At 59.8% G+C, this 14,803-nt stretch overlaps 1 protein-coding gene across 19 annotated transcripts in view; it reads right to left on the bottom strand.

Moving 5' to 3' along the window:
* The window catches only part of ADGRB2 (adhesion G protein-coupled receptor B2), a 36,042-nt gene that overhangs the window by 8,698 nt on the left and 12,541 nt on the right, over positions 1-14,803 (bottom strand). For 13 of the 19 annotated variants that reach the window (XM_077898736.1, XM_077898741.1, XM_077898738.1 and 10 more), the window contains exons 3-20: positions 8,608-8,691; positions 8,191-8,355; positions 6,810-6,974; positions 6,046-6,210; positions 5,793-5,960; positions 5,617-5,718; positions 5,351-5,457; positions 4,360-4,554; positions 4,139-4,207; positions 3,951-4,059; positions 3,307-3,637; positions 2,830-2,935; positions 2,606-2,649; positions 2,217-2,343; positions 1,660-1,763; positions 1,454-1,556; positions 607-757; positions 359-428 (exon numbers count right to left, since the gene is read on the bottom strand). In XM_077898736.1, coding sequence (XP_077754862.1) covers positions 359-428; positions 607-757; positions 1,454-1,556; positions 1,660-1,763; positions 2,217-2,343; positions 2,606-2,649; positions 2,830-2,935; positions 3,307-3,637; positions 3,951-4,059; positions 4,139-4,207; positions 4,360-4,554; positions 5,351-5,457; positions 5,617-5,718; positions 5,793-5,960; positions 6,046-6,210; positions 6,810-6,974; positions 8,191-8,355; positions 8,608-8,691 — 2,365 coding nt within the window. The remainder of the gene's footprint in view (positions 1-358; positions 429-606; positions 758-1,453; positions 1,557-1,659; positions 1,764-2,216; positions 2,344-2,605; positions 2,650-2,829; positions 2,936-3,306; positions 3,638-3,950; positions 4,060-4,138; positions 4,208-4,359; positions 4,555-5,350; positions 5,458-5,616; positions 5,719-5,792; positions 5,961-6,045; positions 6,211-6,809; positions 6,975-8,190; positions 8,356-8,607; positions 8,692-14,803) is intronic. The other 6 variants (XM_077898746.1, XM_077898749.1, XM_077898750.1 and 3 more) reach the window with 3 other exon arrangements.

Here is a 14,803-nt window from a genome sequence, read left to right as displayed (position 1 = left end):
CTGGAGTGGAGGGGAAAAAGGGGCATCAGATACCCAGGAGGCCCGCTCCTTGCACGCCACCTCTCAGGGCCCACTCCCAGCTGGGTTACAGTGAGCCTCGGTTTCCCCTCTAAAAAAGATCTGGCCCTGACAGGTATCAAACAAGGCTGATCCCTGAGCTCCGTGGTTCTTGGAGGTTACCCCCCAATCCCAGTACATCCCTTCACAGTCCAGGAAACAGAGGCTCAGAGACGGGGAAGAATTTGTCCGAAGCACGGCAGACACAGGCCAGGACCGCAGCCTAAGAAGACCCAATGCCCGGTGTGATGCCCCAACAGGTCCGCTAACCCCCGCTGCCCGCCACAGGAGGCCCACGTACTAGCTGGATGTACCGTATCCTTTGGTGCGGGTGAAGCCGACAGACACGGCCACCACCAGGGCGGGCAGACCTGGAGGAGCGAGGGGGCCACAGTGAGATGGCTGCCAGTTCCCGAAGCCCTCTCATCCTCCCAGACCCAGCGCAGCTGACCCCGGGCCCAGAGAGTGGGGCCAGGGCCAAAGTTGAACCCGTCCTGCTGCCCCGGCCCCCAAGGCCCGGTGCCAGAGTCCATCACGGGCCCTGCTCACCCCAGCCCAGGCAGAGGAAGCGCTTGCGAACAAGGCGGGTACGCATCCGTCCGATGACAGCCAGGTAGGACTGCCAGGCCTCAGTGAGCACCCAGCAAAAGGAGGAGAGGAAGAAGAAGTGCAAGAAGGCGGCAGTCATGGTGCATACACCCTGCAGAGAGAGGAAAGGGAGGGAGTGGCCCTGAGCAGCCACCAGGGTGGGAGGCGCCAGGCTTCCCACACCCGCTGCTGGGCGCTGCCGTGGCCGCCCACCCGAGCTCCGCCCCCCACAGAGCCCTGTCAGGCACCCCCGCCTTTCTGCACCCACACGCAGCACGACACGGGCCCGGTGACATGCACACAGCACTCGACATCCGGGAGGCGGGCAGGCAGGCCACCCACGCGCAGACGGGGCTGGCAGGGGTGGGGACAGACAGGAGCACCTGCCACGTCACGGCCAGGCAGGCCCCACGCCTGGCACTTGTAGCGCTGACACTGCAGAGAGGGCCGAGGGGGCTCACAGGGGACAGCCAGCCCAGGTCATCCACAGGCAGGTGGCACAAGAGGCCTCGCTCGGGCCCCACAAATGCCACCCACCTGACACATGCACAGAAGCTCAGCTCACATACGTGTCCCTAGAGGCACCCATTCACCACTCAAGTACACACACACCCCTCTCCCGTGCCCTCATGTCGGCTCACACACCCTACTTCCCACACACACCCTCCCCCAACACAGGGCTCGGGTGTATACAAACAGCCGCCACCTGGGCACGTACGTGCAAACACACGCGCTGTCACCTGCAAACGCTCTCCGCCCTCAGCCCTTTCACTCCACTCTCACCCTGGTGCCCGTGACCTGCACCTGCCTTGCTCAGCACCCGTGACTGGCCCACGAGGATCAGGACGTTGGACGCCAGGATGGACAAGCAGAAGTTCAACAAGATGATGGAGCGCTCGGATTTGATGAACCTGAGAGGGCGCAGTGGCAGGGACACAGGAGCTAGCGGCCCCGCCCAAGGCAGGCGGGCTGGCTGGCCGCCTCCCACCTCAGCCTGCCCCACGTCCCACCTACCTCCAGAAGGCCGCATAGATGGCGAGGAGGGTGAGCAGCGCCATGCACGACACGGCACAGCCGATCACGAGGGGGACCGAGGGGGAGCCTGCCAGCTCCAGGGTCTAGGGAGGATGATGAGCAGGACTTACCGGGTCACTGGGCCAGGCAGCTGCAGGGGTGCCCTGCCCCTCCCCACTCCCCTGTCTAGGCCTGACTGGCGCCTCTATCTTCCTCACACTCACACCGTTGGATTCACATGAGCACAGGGCAGACACAGTCACACACGGAGATGTGCGTTCATGCTCGGTCACCCACACTTTACTCTACGCAGCCAGACATGCACGTGTGTGTACCCGCACACGGTCGCCCACCACCACACATCCCCGGGCACACGTCATCCCTGTGAGCACCATCCCAGCGGCACAGACTTCCCGTGTGCCGTCCCACGAATGCACCTGCTCAGACTCACATGCCGATCGCCCAGGTCCCTGCCAACACGGTCACAGATGGCTACTGGCAGCCCAGGAGCACCCCACCCCGCCCCCACCCGACCCAGGCACTTCCCTCCCGCTCACCAGGTCCTTGGGTGGCTGGGCCAGCACAGCAAAGGTAGACAGGTGCTGGCACTGGCAGCGAGTGTGGGCTGCCTGTGTCTCCAGCGTCTGGCAGCTCTCGGTGTCCCAGTCCCCTGAGCTGGCATCTCTGGAGTGAGGGGAGAGGTGGAGTCATACCCAGCCCAACTCTGTGGCCCCACCCCTAGTGCTGGCCACTGCCCAAGGACAAGGGACATCCAGGGTAAGGCCCCACACAAGAGGCAGGCAGCTGAGAGCCCCAGGATGTGCCCCTGATCCCCCGGCCAAGGACAATACCAAGGAACCCTCTGGCCTGCCTGGTGAGACAGCCCACCTGACAGATAAGCACTAAGGCCACACCCTCCCCCACATAGAGCCCCTGCCCAACTCACGCTCGGGAGTAGTCCCAGCTGGCACAGTGGGGATCCGTGGTGCCCTGGGGAGAAGTCACAAGTACAGTTTGGGGTGGGAAGCTCACCAACCCAGACTATCACCCATCCTGCCATGGCAGAGCCCCACACAGGCCAGAGGTTTAGCCCGCTCTCAGGGCAGACCACCTGCCCATCAGATAGGCCTTTAGGGTGTCCCCAGGGTTACTGTCTAGGCCCCTACTCACGTTGATGATGTAGGAGAGCTCCACTGTGATAAGAGGTTCAGCTGGTGGCTGGGTGGGGGGCCGCACAGTCACTGTCATCACTCTGGACGTGACGGCCAGCGGGGGTCTGGGGGACAGGTACTGAGATCAGCTCCTGCCAGCGGTGCCCAGACCCCATCAGGATCCCCAGAGGTACTTGGGATCAGAGGCAGGGGGCTACCAGGGAACCATGGGCCTGGGAAAGGCCTAGAATTCAGTGGGGCCTAGAACTTCAGATGAGGTCCAGAGCTCAGACCAGCAGCCCCCAGTCCCTGTGAAGCCTCTGGGAGCTGTGTGGACACCTCTGAGAATCACCTGTATCCCCAGCCAGGCAATGATGCCCAAGGCCACAGAGGGAGCTCTCCGTGGCCAGCACAGGCTCAGTACAGTATAGTACAGGCAGGCTCGGTCCTCCTCCTCTCCCCTGGGCAGCCCCCTCCACCCTTCTCAGGGACTCACCTGGGGGGTGGCAGGATGAGGCCAAGCGTGCGGTAAAGCACAGCACCGATCACAAAGTAGGAGGACGACTCCTCAGGATCTGCTGGCAGGAGGCGCTGGTGGGAGTGGCCTGGGCCAGGGGGCACGGTTCCTGGGCCCCTCCCCCTGCCAGGGCTGCCCGAGGTGCCAGAGGCAGCTGGCTTCCCAGGGGTGGAAAGGCTGAGCACCTCCTTGGGTAGGAAGAGGCGGTCCTCCGAGTGCCGCACCCAGTCCTTCATGCCCCTGCGGCCACGCATGGGGAACGTGATGTCACTGGACACGGCGGAGACCGGTTCTCGCTGAATGCTGATCACTGCAACCCACACCAGAGACAGGGGGACAGAGGCAGAGGGGAGAGTCACAGGGGAAGAAACAGATTCAGGAGAGGCAGATCCCGAGGTTGGTACATACACAACAGGTGCGGGGTACATGCACAGAGAAACCACCCAGAGGTGGGGGAGAAGAGACATGGAAAGAGATACAAAGTAGGGGCAAATGAGGGGAACAGAGGACCCAGAGAAAGAGAGAGAAAAAAAACAGGAAGAGCCCTCAGAAACCATCCCTCCCCCACAGCAGCTCAGGTTTTCCCATATCCAGCACCCACTCCCCAGCCTGCCTCCTTGTACCCAGGTTGTCTGTGACAATCAGAGAGCTCTGGAAGGCCTTGAGGGCATCTCCCACCAGGTGAATGAAGTCCTCCACGACACGAAGCAGGTGCACAGAGCCCGGGGATACCTAGAGACAGACAGTATATGAGGTTTCCAAGGCAGGGGTGGGTCATGGAGGAAAAAGCCTAGGAAGCCCTGTCCCTCACCTGCTGAGCATCATCCCACTTATCCTTGTTCTCTGCATCCACCATGAAGCTCACCACCTGGAAGAAGCGCTGGGGGAAGAGCAGTGGGTGTCAGGAGGTCCCAGCCCCAGCGATGGTATCTTCCCTGCCACAATCACACATGTGCCACCCCCAGCAGACCCTGCCAACCTCCCACTTCAGTCTAGGGTGCCCTCCTTCCTTCCAGTGGGGCAGGGCAGTACCTGCACATCATCAGCCGAGGGCACATAGGTGGCCCTCTTGAAGGTGTCAGTGACGTTCCTTAGAATGTCCACAGAGAAGAGCAGGTCCCCACTGTAGTAAGTGCGCCGGGCCAGTAGCTCTTGCAAGCTGCGCACCACTTGTGACATGCCCTCACCTGCCAGCATGCGCTGCCCTTTGGCCAGGTGCTCCCGAAGCTGCAGGGGGACAGGCGGGCTGCTGTCACCAGAGTGTCAGGAGCTGGGATCGGCCGCCAGCCCATCCCACTCTAGTCCACCCACTGCTTGCATCCAGAGGGGGAGACAGGGTGAAAAGGTCAGAGAGCAACGCTCAACGGGGCTCATGGGAGACAGAGTCCAAGAAAAAAGCCTAAAGATACTTTAAAAAGACTGAAATAGAAACAGCTAGAGAAGGGAGGTGCTCAGATGTACACATAAAAGATGACAAGCACGGCACAGGGACGAGGTGCCTCCCCATCCCAGGGGTCATGCACACTCTGAAGCGTAATGCACCCTCACTATCACTCTCTCTTTCAAACACAAGCTCCGAGTGCAATCACACAAGTACCAATTGCAGTCAGACACACACGACACGCAGGCCACATTCACTGCCAACACTCGTAGCCCATGGCAGGCCCCGGGCTGGGCACTGGGAACACAAAAGCAAATCCAACTTTGTCCCTGCCTTTAAGGAGCTCTCAGTCTAATAGGACACAGACATCGCAAAGAGCATTCATGACACCTAAGGACTGGGAAGCTCAGGGGACCAGAGAAGCACAGAAGCAAGTATCGGGAATAAGGGCAGACACTTGCGACTCAGGCTTTGAGGTATGAGTAGGAGTCTGCTAGGCAAGGAGAGGCACAGCCAGGCAGAAGTAGGCACAGCATACGTTTGCCAAGGCACATAGGCAAGAGCAAGAAGCAAGTTCCCTCCATCCCCCACCAGAGCCTGGGACAGACCCTGTGTTGCCCCAGCCCAGCAGGGCACACTCACGGACAGGTATAGGTAGCGGTACTCGTGGGAGATGCAGCGGGCGAAGCTGGGCAGACCCCAGTATGCCACGCCCTGGGCACTGAGGAGACAGCGGCGGCTGGCAGACCCTGCAGGGGGACAGGACAGGACATGGGGGGAGGTGTGGGGGCCAGACTCCACACCTCAGGATGGAGGCTCAGACAAGCAGTGAGGGAAAGGGAGCCCAGAAGGGAGTGATCGGGAATGGCCTGGGTGGGGCCCTCAGGGAGAGCCACGTCACCCCTCACCTGAGGCGTTGGGGGGGCACTTGTTATAGATGATCTCGCCAGCAGCCGCCTTCTTCCACGTCATCAGCATCACATACTCGTCCCTGCACATCTCATGGAAGGCTGTGGGAACGGGGGAGGGGCTCAGCCAGGCCCACAGGCTTGTCCCACAACCCCCTGAGTCCTGTGGCCAATACCTGGACATCTCTTCTCACTGCAAGGCTTCACCTCCTCTCCGGTACCCTCGCAGGGGTAGCCCTGCGCACCCGTGGCCTGGCACATGCGGAAGCGGCGCTGCCAGCCTGTGTCACACGTCTTGGAGCACAGGCTCCATGCATTCCACGGCCCCCACTTGCCATCTGTGGCTGCAGGAGAAGGGGGGCGTGAGTGGCCCCAGGTGTCCCCTGGGGGGCAGGGCTGCCACCTGCCACCCTTGCAGCGAGCACTCACCCGGGCACTCAAGGTTGCTGCACTCGCGTGTGTCCGTGAGGGCACCCGTACACGTGGCCCAGGCTGGGCCCGCCACACTGCACTTCCGGCTGCGCTGCTGGGTCCCATTGGCACAGGATGTGGAGCATGGGCCCCAGGGACCCCATTCTAGCCACTGGCCTTCCACTGCATGGGGAGACACAAGCAGGGGTGGCCGTTGAGCAAAGGAGTGTGGGGACCCGGGGAGCGGGGCAGGGAGAGGGCAGAGCGTGCTGGGCATTCAGACTTGAACTAGGCCAGACCCACGGGAGAGGGGTGGATGAGGGGATGCTGCAGTGAGCAGGTGGGGCCTGGCCTGGGCCCGCCTGCCTGTCACCAGCTCCAGGAACACAGGCTACCTCACCACGAGGTGGCACTTGCTCTCTTTTGTTTAGGGAAATGGGCCCCAGGGACACCTTTGGACCTCTGCCCACTCTTAAGCCCAGATTTGTGTCCCCTCACAGCCAGGCTGGCCAGGAGCACCAAAGGACAATGAACAGCAAGGCCATCGGGGGCTTAGGGGAAGGGGCAGTCTTCTTTGGATGGGGTTACAGAGTGCCAACGCCAAGTCTGGGCGGGGCCACCTCACCTCCCACGCGGGCAGGTACACTTCACCAGTCTCCCCATGCTTGGTCAAGTCTATGGGCCCCCAGGGGCAGGGCACCGGACCTGACTGCCTCCCCTGGCTCTCCCGACCCCCACCCGGCTGGGCAGCGCCCGCCTGGAAGCCCACGGGCGCTACTGACCCGGGCAAGCGGCCATACTGCAGAGCTTAGTCTGCAGCTCGGGACCCTCGCAGGCCTTGCCGCCGTGCTGGGGGGGCACGCAGGTCCGCATCCGGCTCCGGGACCCCCGCCCGCAGCTGCGGGAGCACAGGCTCCAGGACCCCCACTCCTCCCACACGCCGTGCACTGCAAGGAAGCACGTGGCCGGTGGCTGGGCGGCACCTTGGCCCCGCCCACTGCCCATCCGCCCACCAATCAGGAGCCCCGGCAGCTCTGCGACCGCTCCTCATTGGCTCTGCATTGGGCCCCAGGACTCCGCCCTTTGGGGGGATGTGGAAGACACAGGCTTCTAGTTCCAACTCCCACAGGATACCTCCTGTGGACACCAGGACAGGGAGACTAGGACAGGCCCAGGAGGGGAGCCAGGGCTCCTCCTCTCCTGGGGGCACAGGAAAGCCCAGGAAAGGGCTCAAGATCCGCCCCAGCCTATTCCCACCCCAACCCTCCGGATCCCCAACCCCAAAGCACAAATCCAACACGACAGGGCTGGGGCAGGAGTGGTGCCCCTCCCGACCCCAAGCGCGTGGACACACAAAGAGACATGAACCTCTACATGGACACTGACACACAGAGCTCACACTCTGGAACACAGCTTTCCCCCAGCCTTCTGTAAGCTCTTGCCACACCCCCAAGTGCCGAGACCCCTTCCTGGGTAGCCCTACTCTAAATCCACAGCCAGGAGTTGGGCATGGCCTGGGCACCGCTTCACTCCCTCAGTGAACAAGGAGCGGGACTGGCTGAAGCTGCCCCCCCGGCCCCGCCCCCGTCCCATGGCAGACCACCTGTCCCAGGCAGGCACATGCAAATTCTCAACACTCCATGCTGGACTGAGGAGGTTCCCAGGGGACCGGGATGGGGCGCCAGAGGAGGGCAGGGATGGTCAGGCAAGGTTTCATTCAAGAAAAAAATGGCATTTGTCTTCCATCTCAAAGGGCAGGCTGAACAGCAACAGCCAAGGTAGAAGTAGTGTGGGGGGGTGCGGTATAGGATGGGAATAAGCAAATGCAGGGACCTGGAAAAGTGCAAGAGGTGCTGGTATGGCCAGAGCGTAGGGAACAGAGGGGGCAATGAGGGTCAAAAGATGAGCCTTGGTTACCGGGACACAGGCATCAGGAGAGTGGGACTAGAAGTGAGCCCCCTGGTGTGGGCCCTGGCCTGATTCATCTGCGTCCCCAGTGCCCTTTGTGGGGCTGGGCATGGTGTAGGGGACAGTCAAGTTTGCTGAATAAAAAAAAAAAAAAAAAAAAAAAGGAGGCAACCAACCATCTTTGGAAGATTAACCTGCCCAAGTCCCAGGCAGGACCTAACCCTGCAGGCAGACCAGGCGGGAGGATGGGCATACCTGGGCAGGTGGCTGAATTGTTGCAGGGCCGGGTCTCCCGCAGGGGCCCGCTGCACAGGGTCCCATAGGGGGAGGACACGCAGGAGCGGGTCCGCACCTGCAGACCCTGCCCACACGTCAGGGAACACACGCTCCACGGGGACCACTCCTCAGCCGCCGGGTCGCCTACGAGAGAGGGACAGCGTCGGCGGCAGGGGGCACCTCCCAAGCACTCAGCCTCATAGGGATCCTCCTACCCTGACCCCAAGTGACAGGCTCTTGACGAGGCCACCCGGCCCTGCCCACAGGCCTCACGTGGAAGAGATGTGACTGAGCTCTAGGACACAGACACGGACGGGCACACGCCAAGCACACATGCCACCAGACACCACACAGTCGGGCCCCCGCCGCAGAAGGAGGGAGGCGGGCCCGAGTTACCTGTCTGCGCCATGTACAGCCCAGGCTCATCTGCAGACCTTGGCCACTGGGTTTTCACCTTCGGTTCCTCTTCCGGCTCCTCACCTGGAACACGGAAGTGGTGGCAGGGGCTCAGCAAAGTCCAGCTCTGTCCTGCCAGAGTGGCGCAGAGAGGACAGCCTTGCTCGCCCTCAGCCTGAGGGTCCAGAACCAACTGCAGGCGATGCTGAGAAGGCATCAAGGCCTTTCCTCTGCCCCCCCACCTCCATTTCACAGATAAGGAAACTGAGGCTCAGAAGGCCACACAGGACTCGGCCACAGCCTTAGGACTGTCTTCTCCTCTTGCCTCAGGTAGACTGAGGCAGACTGGAGAGGAGTGGCTGGCCACTCATGTCAACGAGCTCTGGGAGGCTTCTGGGTCATGTGCGATCCACACCTACTCCTTTAATCCTCAGGGACCATCATCTCTGTTTAAACATGAGGACACTGAACACCAGAGAGAGGAAGTGACTTGTCCAAGAGCACACAGCTTGGCGGGCCTGAGGCCCTGGCTCCTTCCTCTCAGGGGTCTGAGTCCTAAGGCTGACAAACAGACCACCTCCCAGCCTGCCTCTGGGACATAATTCATGCCAAGCCATGGGCTGTGTTTCAGGCCTGGATTCTGCTCCCCAGGCAGCACTGGACTGTGACCTGGAGGCACAGGTCAGAATGCTGCTCCTCTGTAGACCAAGGGCCTACAACCTGCAGACCCTCCTCCCCACAGCCCCTGTGGCTGGGAGAGCAGGAGGTGCTCCTGGAGGCCGCCGCCGCCTCGGCCCCAGCCTCACCAGGCTCTCAGCTGACCACCCTGATTTATGTGTCTGGTCTAGGCCTTGGAAGCACCACCCGTGCTCGAGAAGGGGCTGGGAGCTCCCATTCTCCAAAGCTGGCCCCTCCTGCTCAGACATGAGCTCATCCAGGCCCTCTCCCACAGACAAGGTAGCACGGAAGGGGGCCGATGCAAGCCCAGAGGGGAAAGATCCAGCCCATGCAGAGGCTGCTGGGCAGATGGGAACAGCATTTGGGACAGGACCCAGCCCAGGCCCTCTTCTATGTCTGAAAGCCAGGTACTGCATTTGAAGGAACCCAAGAGGGCTATGCTCTTCCTGCCCCCTGCTGCCCAGTCCAGGCCCTGCGTCTGAGAGAAAGCTCTCTCGGACCAGGTGCCAAGAGGGCCCCCTTGAGTAAACCCGCTGTGCAGGAGACCCTGAAGCGCCACTCAGCCCAGCTTCCGGTCTCATCAACACTGGGGCCCTTCCCTCTATTTCAGCCACTAGTCCCAGAACTCAATTGACAGCCTCCCCAAAACTTCACCACCTCAGAAACCTGGACCACCAGTCCCCCTCCTCCCCAGAACAACTTTGGAGTCAGACAACCCTGGATCCCAAAAGGGGCATGGACACTGACCAAGCTGTGTGACCTTAGGCAAGTGTCTTTGCCTCTCTGATTCTGGTTTCACCTCTGTACAACAGTACTCGGAATACCCCCTACTTTGAGGGCTGACTGGAGGACTCCCTGAGAGGAGGTCATGAAGCCCTTAGCACCCTACGTGGCATGTGGTGAAGACTCAGAAGGCAGAAACTATCTGGCTTATCTTTACCATCTCCCCTCCCCTCACAACCTGCACCTCTTTTGCATCCTCACTTCCACCCTGCAGCCCCCCGGGCCTCCTCCCTTCATATAGCATCTGCGATCCCTCCTGGCCTCACTTTGGGCCCCACCTCCACAGAGAAGGTGTCCATGCCCCACTTGCCCACTCCTGAATCCCCTCACCCAGCACTTCCACCACACCCGCTTAGCCAGTCCCCAGCCCTGGAGCCTTGTGACAAGCCGCCTTCTCCACGCCCACCCCCAGGCTGCTGAAGAAATCCACAGCTGTGCCAACTGGCACCAGGACAGATTCAGGGCTGCATATCCGCTGGGTGCCTGGGGCTTCTCAGCAGCGCTCCCCGGCTCCCCACCTTCCCCGTTCCCCACCTGGACTGTGCCAGACCTTGACCTCTCTCCTTGAGCTCATCTCTGCCCCCTCTCTCTCTGCAAGGAACTCCTTTACAAAGAAAGCAGACACTGTGTCATAGAAGTGCCCACCACCTTGCCCCTGACTTCTTGCCCTATCCCTCTAATTCCCAAATTCCCTGCAGTCCTTTTTACAAAGGCCACACATCCCACCCCGCCCCCAACCCTGGCCTGGTCCTGCGTCTACCCCTCACACCCTCCAGGAGCACACCATCCATTACCCTCTGGCTTGGCATTTGGTCAGCACCGTTGTCTCATGGAAGCTCAAGAATGGACCTCCATTCTGGGGGGAGCCCTTCTTTGACTCTCCTTCCTCCAGCTACTGCCCTCCAGCTCCTCTTCCCCATCAGTAAGTAGTCCACAGCTGGCACTCTAGTTTTTCACCTGCCACTCACATCCTGGCTCAAATGTCATCTCGCCTGGTAATCCACTGCAGTCTGGCTTCTGACCACATCTTTCTGCTGAAACTGTTCTCGACAAAGTCATCAACACCCTCATTGCTAAATCCTATGGACGCTTTCAGCTTCGCCCCGCTTGACCCCTCGGCAGTATGGGGCCCTGCTGACTCTTCCTGCCTTAAAACACTCCCCTCCCCAAATCTCCTGGTTTCCTCCTACCTGTCTGGCTCTTCTGTCCCAGTCTCCTTGACTGGGCTGGTCTGTCTTGCTGCTGCTTCCCACATCAGGCATCCACGCTTCATTGGGCTTCCACTGCACTCACTGCACCCCCTGTACCCCCAGCCCAAGGTTTGATTTAGCCCCTCTGAATGTCTGTTCCCGAGTCATTACCCCCTGCACCCACTCTGGGCTTTGCTCCTGTGTAGCCTCCTGCCTTCTGAACAGGTCTCCTGATGAGGGGCCCCCAAAATTCAGAATAGGACCGCCATTTCTTCTCAAATCTCTACCTGCTTTTCCCCCACCTTTTTCACCTAGAAAGCTCCTACCTGGGATGACCAAGGAACGTACTGCTCCTAGCTGCCCCTGTCACCCCACAGGGGTCACTGGAAGTGATCCCTTGTAAATCTGGAGTATCAGCTCCGCCCAGCAGTCCTCCACCGAGACCAGCCTCAATCCTGACACCCATTTCCTAGTAAATGTTCTGCAGATACTGCTTGACCTATCACAAATCCAGCTGAGAATCCCCTCATCCAGCTCCTCCTTTGGCATCTTGATCATCATTGTGTCTGTCTGTGGCAGCCACCATCCACCGGCCTGGCATCCAAGACAGCCAGCAAACACAGAAGTGTTGAGAGAGCGGTCTGACCCTCCCGCCAGGACTCCCACTACTTCCCAGGGCCTCCAAAGCCTCTACAAACTGTGCATCAACCCTTTGCTGGCCAGTCCCATGATATAACCAGAGGTGATGGCGGTGGCTTCTAGAATCCACCCCCATTTGAAAATCAGAATGTGTCCCAGGCCCAGCTCTGGAGTCCCCCTCCTGGCCTCCTGGGCTGGGCCCAAGAGGGGAGGGTGAAGGTGAGGGTTAGGTAGCTGGGGCCTACACTGACTGTCCTCCCTTCCGCCCTCACCCCACTGCCCTCAGAAGGGAAGCCAGCAATTTACGTCCCCCTCGTCCCAACATGTGAAAGCCAGTTCGACCTGAGTGTGAGGAACACAGGTAGGACCAGAGGAGTCACCTATGGAAACCACACGTACTCAGCACATCCCACGTGAAGGCCCACAGCTGGGGGAATCTAGGAGGCCGCTGATCCAACAGGGCAAGAAGGGGTCCAGGAAGGGGTGCGAGTGCCCCCAGAACTCCCGAGCTTGGAGGACCCGGGGTTCGGCCGCTCACCGTCCTGCAGCCTATCGGCTTTCCCCCCCTGGGAGCCCGCAGTGGGCAGGACCCACCTGCTGCCTGGGACTCACTTCCCTGCTCAACCCGATGACCTCGTAACCTTTCTGTTCTGTTGGGAATAAGGTAACGCTTACTGCTCCACCTCTGCTTGCCAGTCACCAGGCACTCTATGTCCCCTCATCTCATCCTCACGAGGGTGGGTTCTCCCCCGTTACTAATGAGGACGGAGGCCCCGAGGCCTCATCCTGGGGAAGGGCTGAGCAGCACTTGAACCCGGCCTGCCAGACTCCTCCAGAGGCCACGCTCGCTCCACTGAACTGCATGGGCTCTAACAAAACACAGTCCAACTTAGACCTCCTCAGAGACACCTTTCTTAATTCCCACGGGACCTGCAGTCATTTTATCCCCCCAAAGCTCCACACGCTTGCTAGTGTTATTCTGTTTTCACACCACCATCTAATTGTTCCTTTGCACACCCACTCCTCACTCCCCACCCATGAGCCTGATTCTCTTCTGTAGCCTCCAGCATGATCCTCTGGGAGCCCAGCTGAAGCCACACACACTCCCCTGCTAAGGAACTTTCAGTGGCTCCCCACTGCTACCCGTGCAAACCTCTGAGCCTGGCATGCGCGGGCCCCTGTTGACCTCTCCAGTCCTGTTTCCTCTTCCCACCAGGCAGCTAAGCACACTCCAAGGTCATGTGGGCCAGCGGGAGGGACGGAGATTTAAGGGCCAGACATATGCAGATGTGATTCCCAATTCTGCCACAGTCTTGCTGTGTGCCCCTGGGCAAGCTGCCCAACCTCTCTGAGCTTAAAAATCTTCAACTGAAAATAAAAATGATACATCCTACCACAGGTTTAGAATGAAGTGAAACAAGATATGGACCGCCTGAATATGATAAGCTCTCCATACAAAGGGAGTGCCACCTCCTTCTTGTTATCAACACACTTTCCTCTCTGCCATTGGTGTTTCCTCTCCCTTGGAATGCCCCTCCTCCACCTCAATCTGCCCACCTTCTACATGTTAAATGCTTCCTCCTCCAGGAAGCCTTCCTAGGCTGACTAGCCAGGAGTTTGGCTATACTGGTCTCTTCTGTGGCTGAGACCCTAGGCTGCCTCCCTCTGCAGCTATGAGTATCCTGGGCTCGTCCGTCTTGTGGGCACTGTGTGAGGATCTCAATCCTCTCTTGTACAGAGGGCCTAGCTCTGAGCATCTAGACAGAAGACAGGCATTCAGCAGACATGGACCAGATATCCCTGAGGGTTCCTCTACCCCAATCACACAGGGGCCACTCTGGTTCCCCCCTGGCATTGGCAGGCAGGGTGGGCACAGGCCCTCTGCCATCTAAACAGGACTGCAGGGCAGCCCCAGTGGTGCAGCAGCTTAGCGCCGCCTGCAGCCCAGGGTGTGATCTTGGAGACCCGGGATCAAGTCCCACTTCAGGCTCCCTGAATGGAGCCTGCTGCTCCCTCTGCCTGTGTCTCTGCCTCTCTCTCTCTCTGTTTCGCTCATGAATAAATAAATAAAATCTTTAAAAAATAAAAAATAAAAAAAATAAACAGGACTGCAGAAACCTGCTATGCCACGCTTTGTAGACCCTGCCCCCAAACTCCACAAAGTGCAGCCCCCTCGGTGTCCTTTGTCATGAATGTGTTAAAAATAACCACGGTAATCATCACTTCCACGGGGAGAGCAGTGCGATTTACAAAGCAGTCATCCCTCCCAGGGCTCTCTACATCCTCCCTGAAGCTGGCCCCGGAGCCCTGAGTAGGCACCAACAGATCCCCTTAAAACATGGCTCTGTCGTGCGCCTCCATGGCTTCCCACCCCTAGCAGTGTATCAGAATGCCAGGGGGCAGGGGCACAGGGAGATGGCTTTGAACCTCCCAAGCTCTATCTCCAGTCCAATGCAACAGGGTATCCCTAGGGGACCAGGTACCCAGCCAGAATGCCAGTTCCCCTCCAATGACGTCCTCCCCCAAGCTGCTGGCCTATCTGCCCAGCCTCTCAACAGAGCAAGCTGGGTCCCTGTGACCTCCCCCACGCGGCCAGGAGCTCCTGGACAGCAGGATCACATCTGACTCATTGGGCCTCCTCCACACCCAACCTCCTGCTGCCTTAAGTCCTTTGGCCAATGGGGCAGGGTCCCAGTGTCTGGGGATGGCAGTCAGAGCCTTGGCCCCATCTCCCACCACCAAGGCTACTGCCCAGTAACACCAGTCTACTAGATCTCCCTGTACTCACTCACATGCTCACACCTCCATGTCCTTGCATGGGCTGCTTCCTCCTGCGGGGTTTCCCAAAGTAAGTGGTAAGAAATGATTTGAGGTGGCTCACAAACATGCCATTAAATAACCCTGGA

Source organism: Canis aureus, chromosome 5 (assembly GCF_053574225.1).
Source record: "Canis aureus isolate CA01 chromosome 5, VMU_Caureus_v.1.0, whole genome shotgun sequence".
NCBI lineage: Eukaryota > Metazoa > Chordata > Mammalia > Carnivora > Canidae > Canis > Canis aureus.
Note: the sequence above shows the minus strand (reverse complement) of the source record. Positions and strands in the feature narration are given on the sequence as shown.